Source organism: Microcebus murinus, chromosome 9 (assembly GCF_040939455.1).
Source record: "Microcebus murinus isolate Inina chromosome 9, M.murinus_Inina_mat1.0, whole genome shotgun sequence".
NCBI lineage: Eukaryota > Metazoa > Chordata > Mammalia > Primates > Cheirogaleidae > Microcebus > Microcebus murinus.
Genome location: NC_134112.1, coordinates 5,622,214 through 5,639,405, shown reverse-complemented (window position 1 = coordinate 5,639,405; position 17,192 = coordinate 5,622,214). Strand labels below are relative to the sequence as shown.

The window sequence follows — 17,192 nt, the reverse complement described above, 5'->3', positions numbered from 1 at the left end:
ACTCCTCCTCACCATGTTAGACAAACCACATGACACTAATGCTCTCTGCATCAGCTATCTCTTCCTGAGCTTCTGTCTCCAAGTATATGCCCTCTTTATTTAGGCTAGCTGACTAACTTCATCCTATGTAAAATTACCTAGCCTTTTTGTAAGATAAGCTTTCTACAAGATTAAAAAGTGAAGATGACAGAAATGACACAACAAAAAGGTGAAGAGGAAAACACCAGGCCATACGTTTCCCTAGTAACATAGAAAAATGGACAAAAATAGTCAGAATCAACTTTTGTCAGAACTCTGGAAAATGATATGTTTACAACCAATTGAATGCTAATCAACACAAGATGACTTACACACAGTATTTGGGGAAATCTCTATCAAATCACTAGCTAATGACAGAGGTTAAAGTTAAAGAGATTTCAAAGGTTAAAAGTATAACAAAAGTTAAAATTAATGTAAAACAGACTTTGGATCATCACAATTGATGAAAGATATAGTAGAAAAGGTAATAAACAAATAAAGAACTACAACCCACAAAAGCAACAACTACAGAGGTAGAAAAATCTGATTTCAAGAGTATATATTAAAATATTTAAAAATGTAAAGTTTTTACCAAAAAAATTAGGAAGTATGCAGAGAAACAAGAATCTATGGCCCATTCACAGAAAACCAAAAATAACAGAAATTGTCCCTGAAAAAGCACACATATTGGACTTACTAGACAAAAAATCTAAATTAACTGCCTTAAATATGCACAAAGAGCTAAAGGAAATCATGGATATATTAATAGAACTAAATAAAATCTGAAAAATGATGTCTTAACTAACAGAGAACATCAATAAAGGGAAAAAAAGTTATAAAAGGAATCTAATAAATATTAAGAAGCAGAAAACTTTAACAACTGAAATGATGAATTCACTAAAGGTTTTTCGACAACAGATTTGAGTAGGCTTTAGAAAGAATTAGTGAACTTGAATATAGTTCACTGAAATTTTCCAGTCATAGAAGAAAGGGGAAAAAATTGAGGAAAAATGAAGAGAACCTAAGAGACCTCTGGAACAACATTAATGCATAATTCACAGAAAGAGAGATAAATGAGAAAGAGGAAGAAAGGATATTTAAAGAAATAATGGCCAGAATTTCCCAAATTTGATAAAAGACATGAATCTGCATATGCAAAATCAACAGAATCCACATAGGGTAAATGCAAGAAATTCCAAATTGAGACATATTATAATCAAACTGTCAAAAATCAAAAATAAAGATACAATTTTTAAAGCAGCAAGAAAGGTAATTTGTCACATATAGGGGGTCACCAATAAGATTAACATCATATTTCTCATCAAAAATTATGGAGGTTCAAAGGCAGTGGGATGGCATAAAGTTCTGAAATAAAAACACATCCAACCTAGTATCCTATATCTGGCAAAATAGCCTTCAAAAATTAAGGAGAAACTAAGACATTCCAAAAATAAGAGTTTATGAACAATAAATAGTAACTTGATGCGATGCAAAAACATAAATAACAGTGGTATAAATTTAACTACATAAGTGTATATAGGTAAATATAGGTACATAGGTAAATAGAAAGTCTGGTATTTTTTTTTTCACTCTTCTTTTTCCCTGTATGATTAAAACGAATCAAATAATAATAATAAAATTTATGTTAGCAGACACACAATGTATGATAATGTTATCATTACAACAACACAAAGAGGGAAGAAAAAACTGTATAGGAGAATTTTGGAATACTAATATAACTAAGTTGAAATCAATTCAAACTAGATTGTTCTAAGTTTGAAATGCTAATTGTATTCATCAGGGTAATCACCAAGAAAATAAAACATACTTAGAAAAAAAATGAGGAGGAAATTAAAATAGTACTCTATAAATAACTAGTTAAACATAAATGAAGGTAGTTACAGAGAGATTGAGGAACAAAAAAGGCATGAGAGGACTTCGAGTTTTCATTATGACATCAAATAAGCTTGTTAGCTGTCACTCCTATACCAAAAACACACAAAAAACAAAAGGCTAAACAAACAGAAAATCAACATTTCTTAGATCCATCAGAAAATTGAGGATACAGGGCAACTGCTGCCTATAAAATTGTAGAGTCAGATAGGTGTGTACAGAGAATCACAGCTTACTAGTGGCCGAAGCCTACCAATGGGGCCATTAACAGTAGGAAAACTTAAGCAGGGGTGAGGAACCTATAGTTTAAGGCCCTCTTAAACTATAATTGAGGGATTGCTGGAGACTCACTGTGGGCAAGCTCCGGAGTTAAAAACTCCAAGAAGGCCCATTGGGGGGCCTCCAAACTTTCATGAGTTTTACCTCGAAGAATCCTAACAGATTCTCATGGTGAAGATTAGAGTAAAATCCCCTTCTGGCAAAAGGAGAAAAAAAGCAACCATTGTGAAGTACACTAAGAACAAAGTATGCAGAGAACATGTGAAGTATACCAAGGGCATTTTTAACAAAAGCCTGCCCTCAAGAGAAATATTTTACCAGTGCCTACATGAACCAGCGGAAGGGAAATACCCAACTCTAACCACCTCTCAACCCTTCTCAATGTAAACTGGGGAAGAGAAAAACACCTGGAAAAGTCTCAAACAAAAGATAGTTTCTCTAAAAAACTGAGAGCTAATCATAGGATTATAGAATGCTTACACCACCCCCCTCCCACATACACATGCACATATTACTACCACTTTTACAGTGTTCCTCATAATGCTATAGGATTACAATGGAAAGCATTGCAAGTCTCATTCAATAAAAAGTATCTAAGGACACCTAAAGGACAATAGAGAATACAAAAACAAGGGCATCAAACTATAGACCATTATCTATAATAAACATGTAAAAATCCTCAACAAAATCCTCAGCAAATCAAATCGAACAATGTAGTAAAAGAATTACATGCCCTGACCAAGTGGGACTAATACCAAATATGTGAAGCTGGTTCAACATGTAAATATCAAAACACATTGACAAAATAAAGAAGATCAAATGGATGCAGAAAAAACATTGAAAAAAATCCAATACCAATTCTTGATTTAAAAAAAAAAAACTCTTAGCAAACTAGGAATATAGTTCTTTATTAACTTGATAAAGAACATCTACAAAATACCTACAACTACCATTGTACTTAATGGTGAAAATCTAGATGTTTTTTCCCTATGATTAGAAACACAGCAAAGGTACACCCTGTCACCATTCCTATTCAACAACATACTAGAAGTCTTAGCTAATGTAAGAAGATAAGAAAAGGAAATAAAAGGTGTATAAATAGGAAATGAAAAAATAAAACTGTCCCTGTTCATAGATGCCCTTATTATTTTTATAGAAAATCCCAAATAATCAACAAAAAAACTAGAACCAATAAGCAATTATAATAAGGTTGCATGATATAAAATTAATATACAAAGTCTAAAATTTGTATGAAGCTACAAAACACCCCAAACAGCCAAAGAAGTTCTGAGAAACACAAAGTTAGAAGCATCACACTGTCGGATTTCAAATTATACTACAAAGGCATAGTAATCAAAATGGTAAGGTACTGGCATTAATATAGAAACACAGACCAATGGAAAAGAATACAGAACCTAGAAATAAACCCAGGCATATATAAGCCAACTAATTTTCAATAAGGAAGCCCTAATGGGGAAAAGATTTCTTCAATAAATTGTATCAGGAAAACTTGATATCCACATGCAAAAGAATGAAATTGGACCTTTATTTTATACCATATACAAAAGTCAACTCAAAATGGATAAAAGACATAAGAGCAGAAACTATAAAACTCCTGAAGAAAACAGGGGAGAAACTCCTTGACAGTGGTCTTGGCAATGATTTGTTGGACAGAATACCACAAGCACAGGCAACAAGAGCAAAAATAATTAAGTGTAAACTATATAAAACTAAGAAACCTCTGCACAGCAAAGAAAGCAATGAACAAAATGAAAAGGCAGCCTGCAGACTGGGAGAAAATATTCTGGAACAAATATCTGATAAAGGGCTAATATCCAAAAGATGTAAGGAGCTCACACAACTCATTAGCAAAAAAATGAATAACCCAAGTAATAAAAGGTCCAAATTACTTGAATGGACATTTCTCCAAAGAAGATATAAAACTAGCCAATAGGCATATGAAAAGGTGCTCAACACCAATAAATATCAGGGAAATGCAAATTAAAACCACAATGAGATATCATCTCATATCTATTAGGAATGGCTATAACCAAAAAGGTGAGAGATACCAAGTGTTGGTGAGCGTGTGGAAAAATTGGAATTCACATACACTGTTTGTAGGAATATGGACTGGTGCAGCCAATGTGGAAAACAGTATTGAGATTACCAAAGAAATTAAAAATAGAACTACCATATGATCAAGCAATCTTGGGTATACACCCAAAAGAAATGAAATAATAACCTTGTAAACATATCTGCACTCACATGTTCATTATAGCATTATCCAAAATGGCCAAGATATGGAGATATCCAAAATGTCCACTGATGATGAATGGATAAATATAAATGAATAAATATATACACATATATAAACACACATACACAAAAATGGATTATTATTTAGCCTTATAAAACGAGATACTATTATTTACAACAACATGGATGAACCCAGAAGTTATTATGCTAAGTGAAATAAAGCAGGTACAGAAAGAAAAACAGTACATGATCTCACTTATATGTGGAATCTAAAAAAAAATATATATATATATGTATATATATATCAAATACATAGAAAAGGAGCAGAATGGTGGTTACTGGGGCAATGGAGGGGTGGGGAGAATGAGGAGAGGTTGGTCTAAGTGTACAAAATTGTAGTTGAGTAGGATGAATAAGCCTACAGATCTAATGTACCACATGAGGACTATAGTTAACAAAACTGTATTATACACTGGAAATTTAGTTAGAGAATAGATTTTAGGTATTCTTAGCATACACACATATACCAAAAGAAAGGGAACTATGAGAGATGATGGGAATGCTAGTTTGCTTGACTGTAGTAGTTATTTTAATATGTATATCAAAACATCATGTTGTACAGCTTAAATTCATACAATAGAAAAATTTGGAAAAATAAAGTCAGTTGCTTTTCTATGTATTATCAAAGAATAAATGTAATCTGAAATAAAAATGTAATACCATTTCATTAACAAAAATGAAATACAAAATAAAATATATACAAGAGCTATATAAGGAAATATATATAAGGAATATATATAAGGAAATATATATAAGGAATTTTATTTCTCATGAAAAAAATCGAAGATTTAAGTAAAGGAAAAGACAATCCGCATTCACAGATAGATAGACTCACTATTGTTAAACTTAATGTATAGTTTCAACTGAATCCCAAACAAAATCCAAGTAAGATATTTTGGGTTTATCAACAGGTTGATTCTAAAATTTATACGGAAAAGCAAAGGACACAGAATAGCCAACACAATATTAAAGGCAACAAAAACAGAGGACTGACATTACCCAACCTCAGGGCTTACTATAAGACTATAGAAAGCAAGACAGTTTGGTACTGGTGAAAGAACAGACAGAGATATCAATAAAAGAAAACAGAAAGCTCAGAAACAGATCCACACTAATATACTCAATTAATGATTCCCAAAAGAGAAAAGGCAATTTAATGGAGATAGGATAGTACTCTCAAAAATGGTGCTGGAATAAATGGACATCTACATCTAAATAAATCTAAACATAGACTGTATACCTTTCATCAAAATTAACTCCAAATAAATCACAGACATCAATGAAAAATGTAAATATGTAAAACTAATAACACTGGAGAAAATCTAAGTGAGCTTGGGTTTGGTGGTAACTTTTTACAGACAAATATAGGGATTCTCTATATTCAAATTATACTACAAAGCTATAGTAATCAAAACAGTAAAATATCAGCACCAAAAAAAAAACCACATAGACAAATGGAACAGAATAGAGAACCTAGAAATAAACTCATGTATATATGGGCAACTGATTTTCAACAAGGACTCCAAAAAGATACAATAGGGAAAAGATAATCTCTTCAATAAACTGTGTTGGGAAAACTGGATATCCACATGCAGAAGAATGAAACTAGAACAAAAACAGAGGATTGACATTACACAACTTTAGGGCTTACTATAAAACTACAGATGTCAAGTCAGTGTGGTACTGGTGAAAGAACAAATAAAGAGATCAATGTAAGAGAACCAGCAGCTCAATTTTTCTGTAAAGCCAAAAGTCTAAGAAAGTCTATTAATTAAAGACATATAATATATAGAAAATAAATGGCAAAAGTAAGTCCTTCATTATTAGTAATAATTTTAAATATAAAATGCTTAATTAAAAGGCTCCAATTAAATGGCAGAAATAGCATAATGGGTAAAAATAAAGGATTATCTACAAGAGATTCACTTTAAATGCCAAAAATAGGTTAAAAGTAAAAGGATGGAAAAATATATTTCATGTAAACAGTCATTAGACCTAGATGAAATGGACAAATTGCTAGAAACACAAACTACTAAAACTGACCCAAGAAGCAACAGAAAATATGAACAGATCTATAGAAACATCAGACAAAATAGACTTTAAATCAAAAATTGTTACAAGAAACAAGTGCATTATATTTTCATAAAAGTACCAATTCATAAAGAAGATATAACATTTATAAGCATATATGCCTCTAACAACAGAGGCTCAAAATATACAAAGCAAAAATTGACAGAACTGATGGAAAAACAGTTTTTCAATAATAGTTGAAGATATCAATATCCCACTTTTAATAATGAATACAAAAACTAGACAGAAAATCAATAAAGAAAATAGGACACTTAAACAATACTAGACATATAGTTCATATAAGATGAACACAGAATCCTCCATCCAAGAAGAGGATAATACACATACTCCTGAAGTACACATGGAATAGTCCTCAGAGTAGATCATTTTTATGGCCACAAAAATTCCAAAAAGATTAAAATTATGCAAAGTATCTTTTATGACCACAAAAGAATGAAACTAGAAATCAATAACAGAAGTAAAACTAGTATGTTTACAAATATGTAGAAATGAAAGAATATACTCTTAAACAACCAACGGGCCAAAAAAATAATCCATAGGAAATACTCAGAGATAAATAAAAAGAAAATGAAATGAAGAAATTATAGATTGTAGTTAAAGCAGAACTGAGGGAGAAATTTACAGGTGCAAACCTATATTAAAACAGAAGTACAATATCAGATTAATGACTTAACTTCAAACCTTAAATTACCAAAACAATGTTGAACAGAAAGAACAAATTTGGAGGACTCTCACTTCCTCATTTCAAACTGTACTACAAAGTTACAGTAATCAAAATCATGTGGTACCAACATGAGTATAAAAATGTAACAAATGGAATAAAACTGACAGTTCAGAGATAAACCCATACATTTATGGCTTATTCACTTTTAATAAGGGTGCTAATACCATTCACAGTGGAAAGAACAGTCTCTTCAAGAAATCGTCCTTGGGCAACTAACTGGATAATGCAAAAGTATAAGGATAGAGCCACATCTCACACTATATACAAAAATTAGCTCAAAATAGATCTTGAACCTAAATGAAAGAGCTAAAACTACAAAAGGAGTAAATCTTGATTACCTCAGACTTGGCAATAAATTCTTATAAACACTACCAAAAGCATAAGAAACAAAATTTAAAAAAGATAAATTGGATGTCATCAAAATTGAAATCAATTGTGCATCAAAGGACATTATTAAGAAAGTGAGAAGATAACCTAAAAAATAGAAGAATATATTTGCATATCATATATTAATAAGGACCTAGTACCCAGAATTTATAAATAATTCTTACAACTCAACAACAAAAAGACACAAAACCCAATTTGAAAATAAGAAAGGACTTGAATAAACATTTCTCCAAAAAAGATATACAAATGGGCAATAAGCACATAAAAAGATGCTGAACAATACTAGTAATTAGGGAAATGCAAATCAAGCACACAATGCTTCATGTCTCTATTCAATATCATCTATTCTCTCTTATTGGTTCAAGTACACTTTAAGGTTTTCTGGAGACTCAACCATCTATTAAACAGATCAGGGAACAAAGACCCAGTAACACCTGTGAATGCTAATAATGGGTCCTTGAAGTGCTAAAGAGTCTATCTCTGATAAGTGTCTCAGAACTAGAGAAAAACTCTCAATGTTTTTCTGGAGAAGAAAAGAGAAAAGACAAAGAAAATAAGGTTAAACTTCTCTGGTTATCCTTTAAAGCTTCATGCTTCTCAATTGTGTTCTAAAATTTCAAGCCTAGAAAGCCAAAAAAAAAAAAAAAAGAAATGGGAAAGTCAGAATATGGGTAAGTATAATCACACACTGATAGAAGAGGAATCAAGAAGAAAGAGGAGGAAGAAAGAAAGGAAAACAGCAAGCAATAGCATTTGGCATTACAAGGGAGGAGCATCCTGTTGCCACTGGGACTGCTTAAAAACATATGGATAGCTGTTCCTAAGTGCTCATTCATAAACAGACCCTGTATAAATCTAAATTTCTTAGATATGAAGTCCAATTCTTTGTTTTCCAGAAAATATTAGGCCTCCACTCTTCATTATTTAAAAAAAGGACACTAAGCTGAATGATTCCTCTAGTCTATGATATTAACCCATCTCACAATTAGATGTCTTTCCAAATTAAATCTTTGTATCTATAAATATCATGATAGATATTATCTATACTAAATTCCACTTTATAGTAAATTATCATACCAAGGAATAAGTTATTTGAGAAAGCAAACTTTTCATTAAGTGCATGAATCAGGAAAATTTTATTTTGGGGGCTATTAGTACTAAATCAAAGTAGAGATCATAAAATATATTCAGATTTATAGTGTTTATATTATAAAATGCTGCTGGTAATTCACAACATATCTTTAAAATGAGCTATGTGTTCTCAATTTGTTTTCCTTTAAAGAATTTTTTATACTTACCTGAAAATGTAAAGAACAATTCATTTTGTAAACCAGCTCTCTGCATTTTAACATGATGACATTCAGACTTAAGTAAGGAAATTTCACATGAAAGGTCAAGAACCAATTTGCTTAAAATCTGAAGAAGTTTCTTCTCAAAAGAAATATTATAGATACTATTGCAGGGAGCTGCATGATATCGAGCTGTGAACTGGTAATAATAATGAGGCTCACGATACGCTGTAAAAAATTAAGCAGAGAAAGACACAAACACAGTTATTTAAGTAATTCAAATATACATTTCAACTATTCGAGAGAAATCATTATTTGAAATGAATTCTTGGTACACATTTTTACATACAGCTATATTTAGTTTTATTTAACACTTATCTAGCAGTTACTAAGTACCAAATATTATGATAAGCACTCCACAAATAACTCATTTAAATCTCTAAACATCATTTAAGATTGGTATGATTTTTATATCAATCATGAAGAAATTGAGGGAGACAGGGATTATGTCACATGCCCAATGCCTATGCTATCAAACCTAAGATTCTAACCTAAGGAGCCTGGGCCCATAGCCTGTGCTCTTAAGCACTATACTATGCTGCTCAAACTCAATTATGATACTTTCTAAGTTTAAATATTCATCTTAAAATAAATTATAGTCATATAATTAAAATAGTCAAAAAGGAATGTTTATAATAAAACTACAATTAGTTTTATTGAGTTTCAGTACAAAATCTGTAACCAAAAACATGTGTTTTTTGGGCTTTTTTTTTCTTTTTGCCTATCCTAAAATCTCACTGAAATGACATAAGAAATATAAAAAGTAATAGAAATCCATATAAGTAGCAAAAATCAGCAAAGTTCACCTTCCAAAACAGAGAGCCTTATTGCTACTGCTGTCAACCAGGGGCGCAGGGGTGAGGGCACTTGGCCTGTTCCTGGATTACACTCTCAGGAAGAGCGCCTCACTCACACTGAAGTGACCCTGCCATTGTTCACTTTCCTGCCTGCTCATGTAAACTAACAGTAAGTTCACATACTTAGTTACTGTCAATGTTTGCACTCAGGGTATATTCCAGACAGCTTGTAATTACTGAAGAAACCTCTACCAGTTTCATTTATGGACAGAAGTGTAAACCACAGACTCCCACACCCCAACTCTGGGAAAATTCAAGGTTATTAAAGAGAAGAAAGAAAATTAAAAAGAAAGGGAAAAGGACCTAAAAGAAATGTAATGTAGAAATCACTGAGTAAGTTTTAAAAATTCTAGGGTAAAGATGAAATATATATACATAAAACTATTATAAAGCTGCTGCAGAAGAGGAATGATTAGTAAATATAAAAAGTATTCTTGGAAAGTTAAAAAATACAAAAATAATAAATAATAAATAAAAAAAATCTAAAATCTAATCATGTAGAGCAAAAAACAGAATTCTCACATAGCACAGAATAAATTAGAAACAAATTAAAACTATGAGAGCAAAATAAGATAAGGAAGAAAAATCCCAGATATCCAATATCAAAATGAAAGAGTTCCAGAAGGAGAGAACAGACTGGACAGAAAAGAAGTTAATCAAAGGACAAATAGGAAAAACTTTCTGTATGCTGAAGAAAGATTTGGGTTCTAAAAAGTCTATCAAATAGTGAATAAGAATACTGAAAATAAGTATCACATGTAGACATAAATCTTATAAATATATCATGCTTTCACTAGTTCATCTATCAGCATATGTAATGAATACATGTGTAAGTATAAATATTTATCATATATATACAGGCACATATGATTTGTAACACCAAAGATATGTAATATACACAAATACCACATAGAATAACTGAACCTGAGGGGCCAAAGCTGGAAACTGGAGTCTCAAGGTATAACTGGGGACAGAACAAGCGTGTCTCACCTGTGGACTAAAAAAGAGCAACTTTTTCTCTTCAGAAATCCAGCTGAAAGGACGGCATTGCTAGTGTTGTAAATAATCTAACACAACATCCCTGCACACAACGGTATGATGGCCCCAGGGTTTGCTTCTGTCTTGATCACCCAGTGGGAGGGTGGTTAACTTGTTTTACGAGCTTGTTTTGAAGAACTGGAAAAATACTGAACAGATAGAAGACGGCATGTAGACCCTCAGCATCCGCCAGATCACATTCCAAGAAGTCAGAGAAGACCAGCCTACAAAAAACAACTGCTCTGGAAAACAACCACTTCCATTTTACAACAACTACTCTTGAAAACAAACTGCCTTCTGCTATCATTTCCCAATAACAACTTTTCTGCTCTTTAAAAATTTCAATAAAAGCCCAGCCTCTCATTCTCAGGGCCCAACATTTCTTCCTCCTTTTATGCCGTGCCCTTCCCTCCCTTGGAAAGTAAAATAAAACTCACTTCAAAACCTATCTTAGTCTTTGAATCGAGAATTCTTCTCAGCTCAAGGTACATGTACCCACCCTTTTACTGGCCTACATTATGCTATTACCTGATATTGAAAAAAGTAGAAATAAATGGTAAAATATCTCCAAAATGCTCTCAAACACAGTGTGAACCACCTCTCCAGTAGAAGTACACAGACACCCACAACAATTTAGGATCAGCTTATGTGCATAAAAAAATTAACATAGCAGGCTGGAGGCTGCTTGCAGGATTGGCCCTGGGTTGATAAACACTTCCCTACACAGATAGGAATCTTTTCCTTCAGGATAAAACTGCTCTACCCACCTGAGACACTGAAAACCTGTTTGCCCTCCGGGAGTGTGGAATTTTTGTAGTTGCTAGGCAGAGGGTGCCTATGGGCTACTTCCTAATACCCTCTAGGTGATTTTTTTGTTTTGTTTTATCCTCTTGCTTTTCTCCTAAAAGCTCTTTGCAAATCCTAAAGTGTTGTGTCTTCAAAGGGTTTCATGAAATAGACTACAAGTATTCTTAAATTCAGGTTTCTGACAACTTTGAGATCATACAATTACACTGAGTAAGAAATCCAAAAACTCCAATGAAAAAAAAAAGCACTCATAAAATTGAGTCCATCAAACAAAATAAGAATTAATTACATGGGAATAATTGGTCCAGGACTAAAAAAAAATTTTTATGACTTTTATGTTTGAAATATTGCCGATTCTTTTCATGTTTTGTTTTCCAGAGACAAGAAAGCTTTTTTCTTTTAAGTTATTTATAGCTTATAATGATTGGGTAAAGTATACTTTTGTGAGCAAATGTGAAACATTTACCTTTCTCTCTACCTTATTTCTCCATAATTCAGAAACTATTTATAAATATCTTTTATGGCCTTACAGTTATTTCCATAAATTAAATAATAATCTGTTTTCTTTTATAAGATAACACATTTGGAAATGCAGGTGATATTACCAAGGGTTTAATTGGGATGTGATATTTTCAGATATAAACAGACTGCTTTAAGAAACTAAAGATTAACTTTAAGGATCCAATAAGCCCTTGCCAAAACTGGCCTGGTACCTTGTATACAAAGTTTCAGAAAAAACAAAATAAAACTATAGTGCATCTATTATTAGATTCCAGCTCTGTCCATTTGTTTTTTATGTTTGTTTTTTGTTTTGTTTTGTTTTTTTTTGTCTGGACTGAATCTTGAATTTTAGCTTCTTCTAATATCTGGCTACAACTCTTCCAGGCTAACATTTCCAATTTTTCTCCCAACCTTCTGACTTAAAATCACTAAAAATTAAAATTGCTTTTCCTGAATCCCTTTCAGCTAGACAACTTGAAATAAACTTTGGAGAAATCACTACAACTTATTCATGGACATAAAATTCACTGGAACACCTGATTCAAACTGCAATCCAGGAAAACCTGTCATATTGTCACTTCCTGCCGACTCCAACTGAAAATGCTTTGAGCCCAAATCTAAAATGCTCTTATCTGGCTTCCCTCCAAATCCAGAGTCTAGTTTGCAGACTTCTCAAGACATTATCTTTTGTTTGCACAGAAATGCTTCTTATTAAATACTTGTTTGCCTAAAACCTAACTTTCATAAAAGCTTACCTATACCACTCCCTCCTGATATACAATACAACTATTCCACTAAACTGATTATTCTCAGGAATAAGAGACTTGGTTCAATAATGCATGGGACAATGTATTCAAATTTATTCCTTTCTACTTAGTTCAATCTATGTTTTTCTTCTCCCTTTGCCTTATCTTAAAACTTCTAACCTAAATCTCTTCAAAACTAGGAACCTGGCTTTTAATATGTAAACATTTCTGAGTTTGAAAAAGGGGTCTGATGAAAACAAAAATATTTCTTTCCAAAACATCAAGGATTGTTAAGACACTGAAATGAAGGAGAACATTCTGCCTCAGGCTTTACTTGCCTGGTGGCAGGACATAAATCCTTCCTTATGAAGACAGCACTTGCTTAGTAACCCCAAGAAGGCACCAACAGACACCAGAGGAACCTGGGAACAGATTTTACAATCTTCTCATATTTTTTCACCTTTAGAAAACTAGAACTACTCTCTCCATTGTCTTGTCACTCTGCTAAGATTTATTGCTCTTTTTAAAATACTATTTAAGCAAGTTTCCTAACCGATTGCCTTGAGAGAGATACTTTTGAACTAAGGCCTCCCCTAGCTGATGGGTACAGCACACATCAATAATCTTCTGCTGGTTTTATGTTTTTAACTTTTGTTTTCAGCACAGTATCCCAACTAAAAACTTACAAACTTAAAATATATTATATTTTCTTCCCTTCAATTACTAGTACTGTTTGATGCCACCTAGATATGGTGTGGACATATCTGAATTTAAGGACATTTGATTCAAATCCTTTGGTTAATTTAAATAAAATGCAAATAAATAAGTGGAAATTAGTTTAGGTACTCCTGTCCTGGACTGTTTTCCATGGTTTTTAGATCTATGGCAGACAGAAGTAATTATTTCTGTAACTCTTAGGAAGCGCTTAGGAATTATCTACATTAGATTTGACTTCCTCTTTTCTTGAGAATTAACACAGTGTTTTTGAAAGAATAAAGAAGTGCTTTCTGCCAAGGCCCTGTAGTTTACCCACCATAAGTGTAAATATCAACACAGTAAAAATGAAAAATAATATCTTAGTATAATTATAAAATTAATTTTCACCTTAAGCACTGACTGTTTAAAAGGGTCTCAAGGAGTCTCAGGACTACAAAGGCCATAATTTGAGAACCACTGATCTATAATATTCAAAATGCTATTAGAATGCTAATCAAAATGCTAATCAATCAGAATGCTAATCAAAATGCTATTATTCAAAATGCTATTAGAAATTAACAAGAACTTATAAAATCGGGCAAAATATATGAATAGAAAATTTCCTAAGGGAAAATAAATATACTTAAGTGCTCAAAGATAAATATGAAGGAAAGTGAAAATTAAAAATACTACAGCATTTTCACCCACTATATAGCTAACAAAACAATGAAATATATTTTGTTGATGGCAAGGATAAACAGAAGTGTATATACATTATTATGATTTAATATAAATAAAATTTAAAAATATAAATCTTTAAAATGTTAAAGAAAGGAATAAATTAAGATTTAGGAAATTATAAAAACAGGTAGATATGACTCAAGAACAAGTGAACATTGTAAACAGTTAAGATTTAAATATAGGAGATCGAAAATATAGTTACTGAAATAGAAAGAAAAAGGTCTTCAAAATTAAATTTTAAGTAATTTAAGTGAATAGACAAGAAAAATGGCAGACAGAACATATAAGAAGAAGGATTTGGTAAACTCTATAAGAATAACAAAACACACATTTGAAGGTTTTGATATATGAAAGACAAGGTAAAACATATGAATGATAAATTAATAAATCCTAATGAATATGTTTAATTAGTGTTTCAGAAATAAAAATAAATAGAATAGTCAGTCAAGAGGCAAATTTTTTAAAAGCCATAAAAGAAGAGTGAAAAATAATCCAAAAATTCAATATATGTAAACCATATTCTCTGACAAAAGAAATCAAAATAAAAATCAATAATTAAAATCCCACAAAAATTTTTAAACATATAAAAACACTATTAAATAACAAGTGAGCTGCAAATGAAATCACAGTAGACATGACTAAATATTTAGACATGATAATAATAAGCATATCAGTATTTGTGGGATACAATGAAAGTAGTAATAAGAAGTAAATTTAGCCTTAAATATATTTGCCAAAAAAAGAAAATGAAAATAAGCAAACTGTTCAGCTAAAGACTCTATATAAAGAGCAACAAAGTTAACATAAGGAAGGAAGACAGGGAAAGAGAATAGGAATGATAAGAAAAGGAATGAATTAGTGAAATAGAAAAAAATTAGATTAGTAAAAGCAATGAAACATAAAAAATAAAACAATGTACTAATAATCAAAATAAAAAGATATAACTGCATAAAAGTTTAAACATTTTCATGTCAACACATTTGGAGAGTTAGATTAAAATTATTTCAATAAGATATGACTTAGTACAATGTATATAAGAAATGGTAAATCCAATAAAGTAATGACTATTAAAATAATATTAATAACTGTAGGAGACAGACTTCTGATATGACAGCTGGAGGAGCTCTACAAACTCATTCTCAAACAAAACAGATATAAATTATTTTTTTTAAATGACTGTTCAGAATTGCAGACAATGGCAGACGAGAAAAACCACCAGCCGGAATGTCTCTGCAAAAAAGACAGATTTTAGAAGAAAGTAGAAAAAATAAACAAGCAGACAAACATAAATCGGATGAGGGGCAGAAGGAAGGGTACCTGAGACTTTAGGAGACTCAACGGGAAGAAGTTACGGAGGAGAACTGGAAGGAGAAAGGCCCCGAAGAGGCCTGGAGATGAGCAACAAAGGTAGGTGGAACAGTTAACTTTCGCCTCCCTTTCATCTCAGACTGCTGGTGGGCTTCCCTGATGGTTGGAGAGACCTGCTAATACTAGCCCAGAGAAGGCTGCCGCCAGTGAACGGTGAGCCTCTTGCAGATGGGACACCGGGCTCCCAGATCCCTTAGGGCACCTCCCAAAGTGCAGACCTGAGCCCTTAGGCTGGTGCCATATTGCTTAATTCTTCCCTCCCCCTTCCCTATCCGTGGCTGCTGAGAGAGATAATTTAGCCACCACCCAGAGGCATCTCCATGGAATAGGACCTTTCCTTTTGGGGACCTATAACAGACTGAGGGGTACTCAGAATGTGAGCTCCCTACCCACCAGCATCCCAGGTGCTGCTGGCCTGGTGAGTCCAAGAGAACGGGCAGATCCTGAGGTGGAGAGAAATTGATCCAGCTTGAGCACCCTTTGGGTGACTTAGGACCGGCACTCCTCTCCATGGCGGGGTCAGGGATTGAAATCTGGGACCCAGGGGTCAGACCTGCAGACCAGATCCCATATACCCAGGTCTCCATTGCATCACTCCAGGGCACAGAAGGGATATTCGTGAATGAGCCTACTAAGGTGTGTTTGCCTTCATGGGGAGATCAGCATGCTTGAGGGGCAACCTTCCTCCCACAGGAGGGCCGTGTGCCCAGCCCAGGATGCAACCTGATCAGGGAACCTCATGGACCACAGCACAGACAGGGGAGACCCACTGGTGAGAGGTCTTTCCTGCTGGCAGAGGCGCAGGAGAAGCCCCGAGTGGGGGAGGATGGAAAGGAGCAAGACCTGCTCCAGACTGCAGGTCTCGGACAGTCCAACCCTCACATGCAGACTTTCTGGTTGAGTGTGCCATTCCAGCCCCCTTCGTGACAGCTTTGCCCAGAAGCAGAAAACAGAACTTTGACCCCTGCTAACAACATCTGTGGTGCTAGAGGGCAGGCTTACTCAATTCAGCTCTGCCCAGACCCACTCCCAGAACTGCCCCCACTGAGGTGAAGTATGAGGACACACCTGGAAGACCCAGGGCCCCACCCACCACTTGAAGCACAAGAGTGCCTCTCTAGAGGAACAAGAGCTGGTTACAGGACCAAAACACAACACTGTTCCTCCCAAGCCTATTCCTCCAAGCAAGTGTCACCTACTGACAGGGAGATCATTCTGCACACCCTTTGACTGCATCTACTGACTCATCATACACAGTGTGGTCGAATCTCACCCACAAACACCACCTAGTGGCTCAGAGACTAAATAGTACATGTCATTATGCAAAGGAAAAACTAAAGGTAAGAAGCAACAACTGTTCCAGATAGGAAGGAATCAGCGA

The 17,192-nt window shown here is 33.5% G+C and overlaps 1 protein-coding gene across 2 annotated transcripts in view; it reads right to left on the bottom strand.

Moving 5' to 3' along the window:
- Positions 1–17,192, bottom strand: part of ZPBP (zona pellucida binding protein) — a 120,050-nt gene that overhangs the window by 70,704 nt on the left and 32,154 nt on the right. For both annotated transcript variants that reach the window (XM_076006257.1, XM_012735981.3), the window contains one exon: positions 9,007–9,225. In XM_076006257.1, coding sequence (XP_075862372.1) covers positions 9,007–9,225 — 219 coding nt within the window. The remainder of the gene's footprint in view (positions 1–9,006; positions 9,226–17,192) is intronic.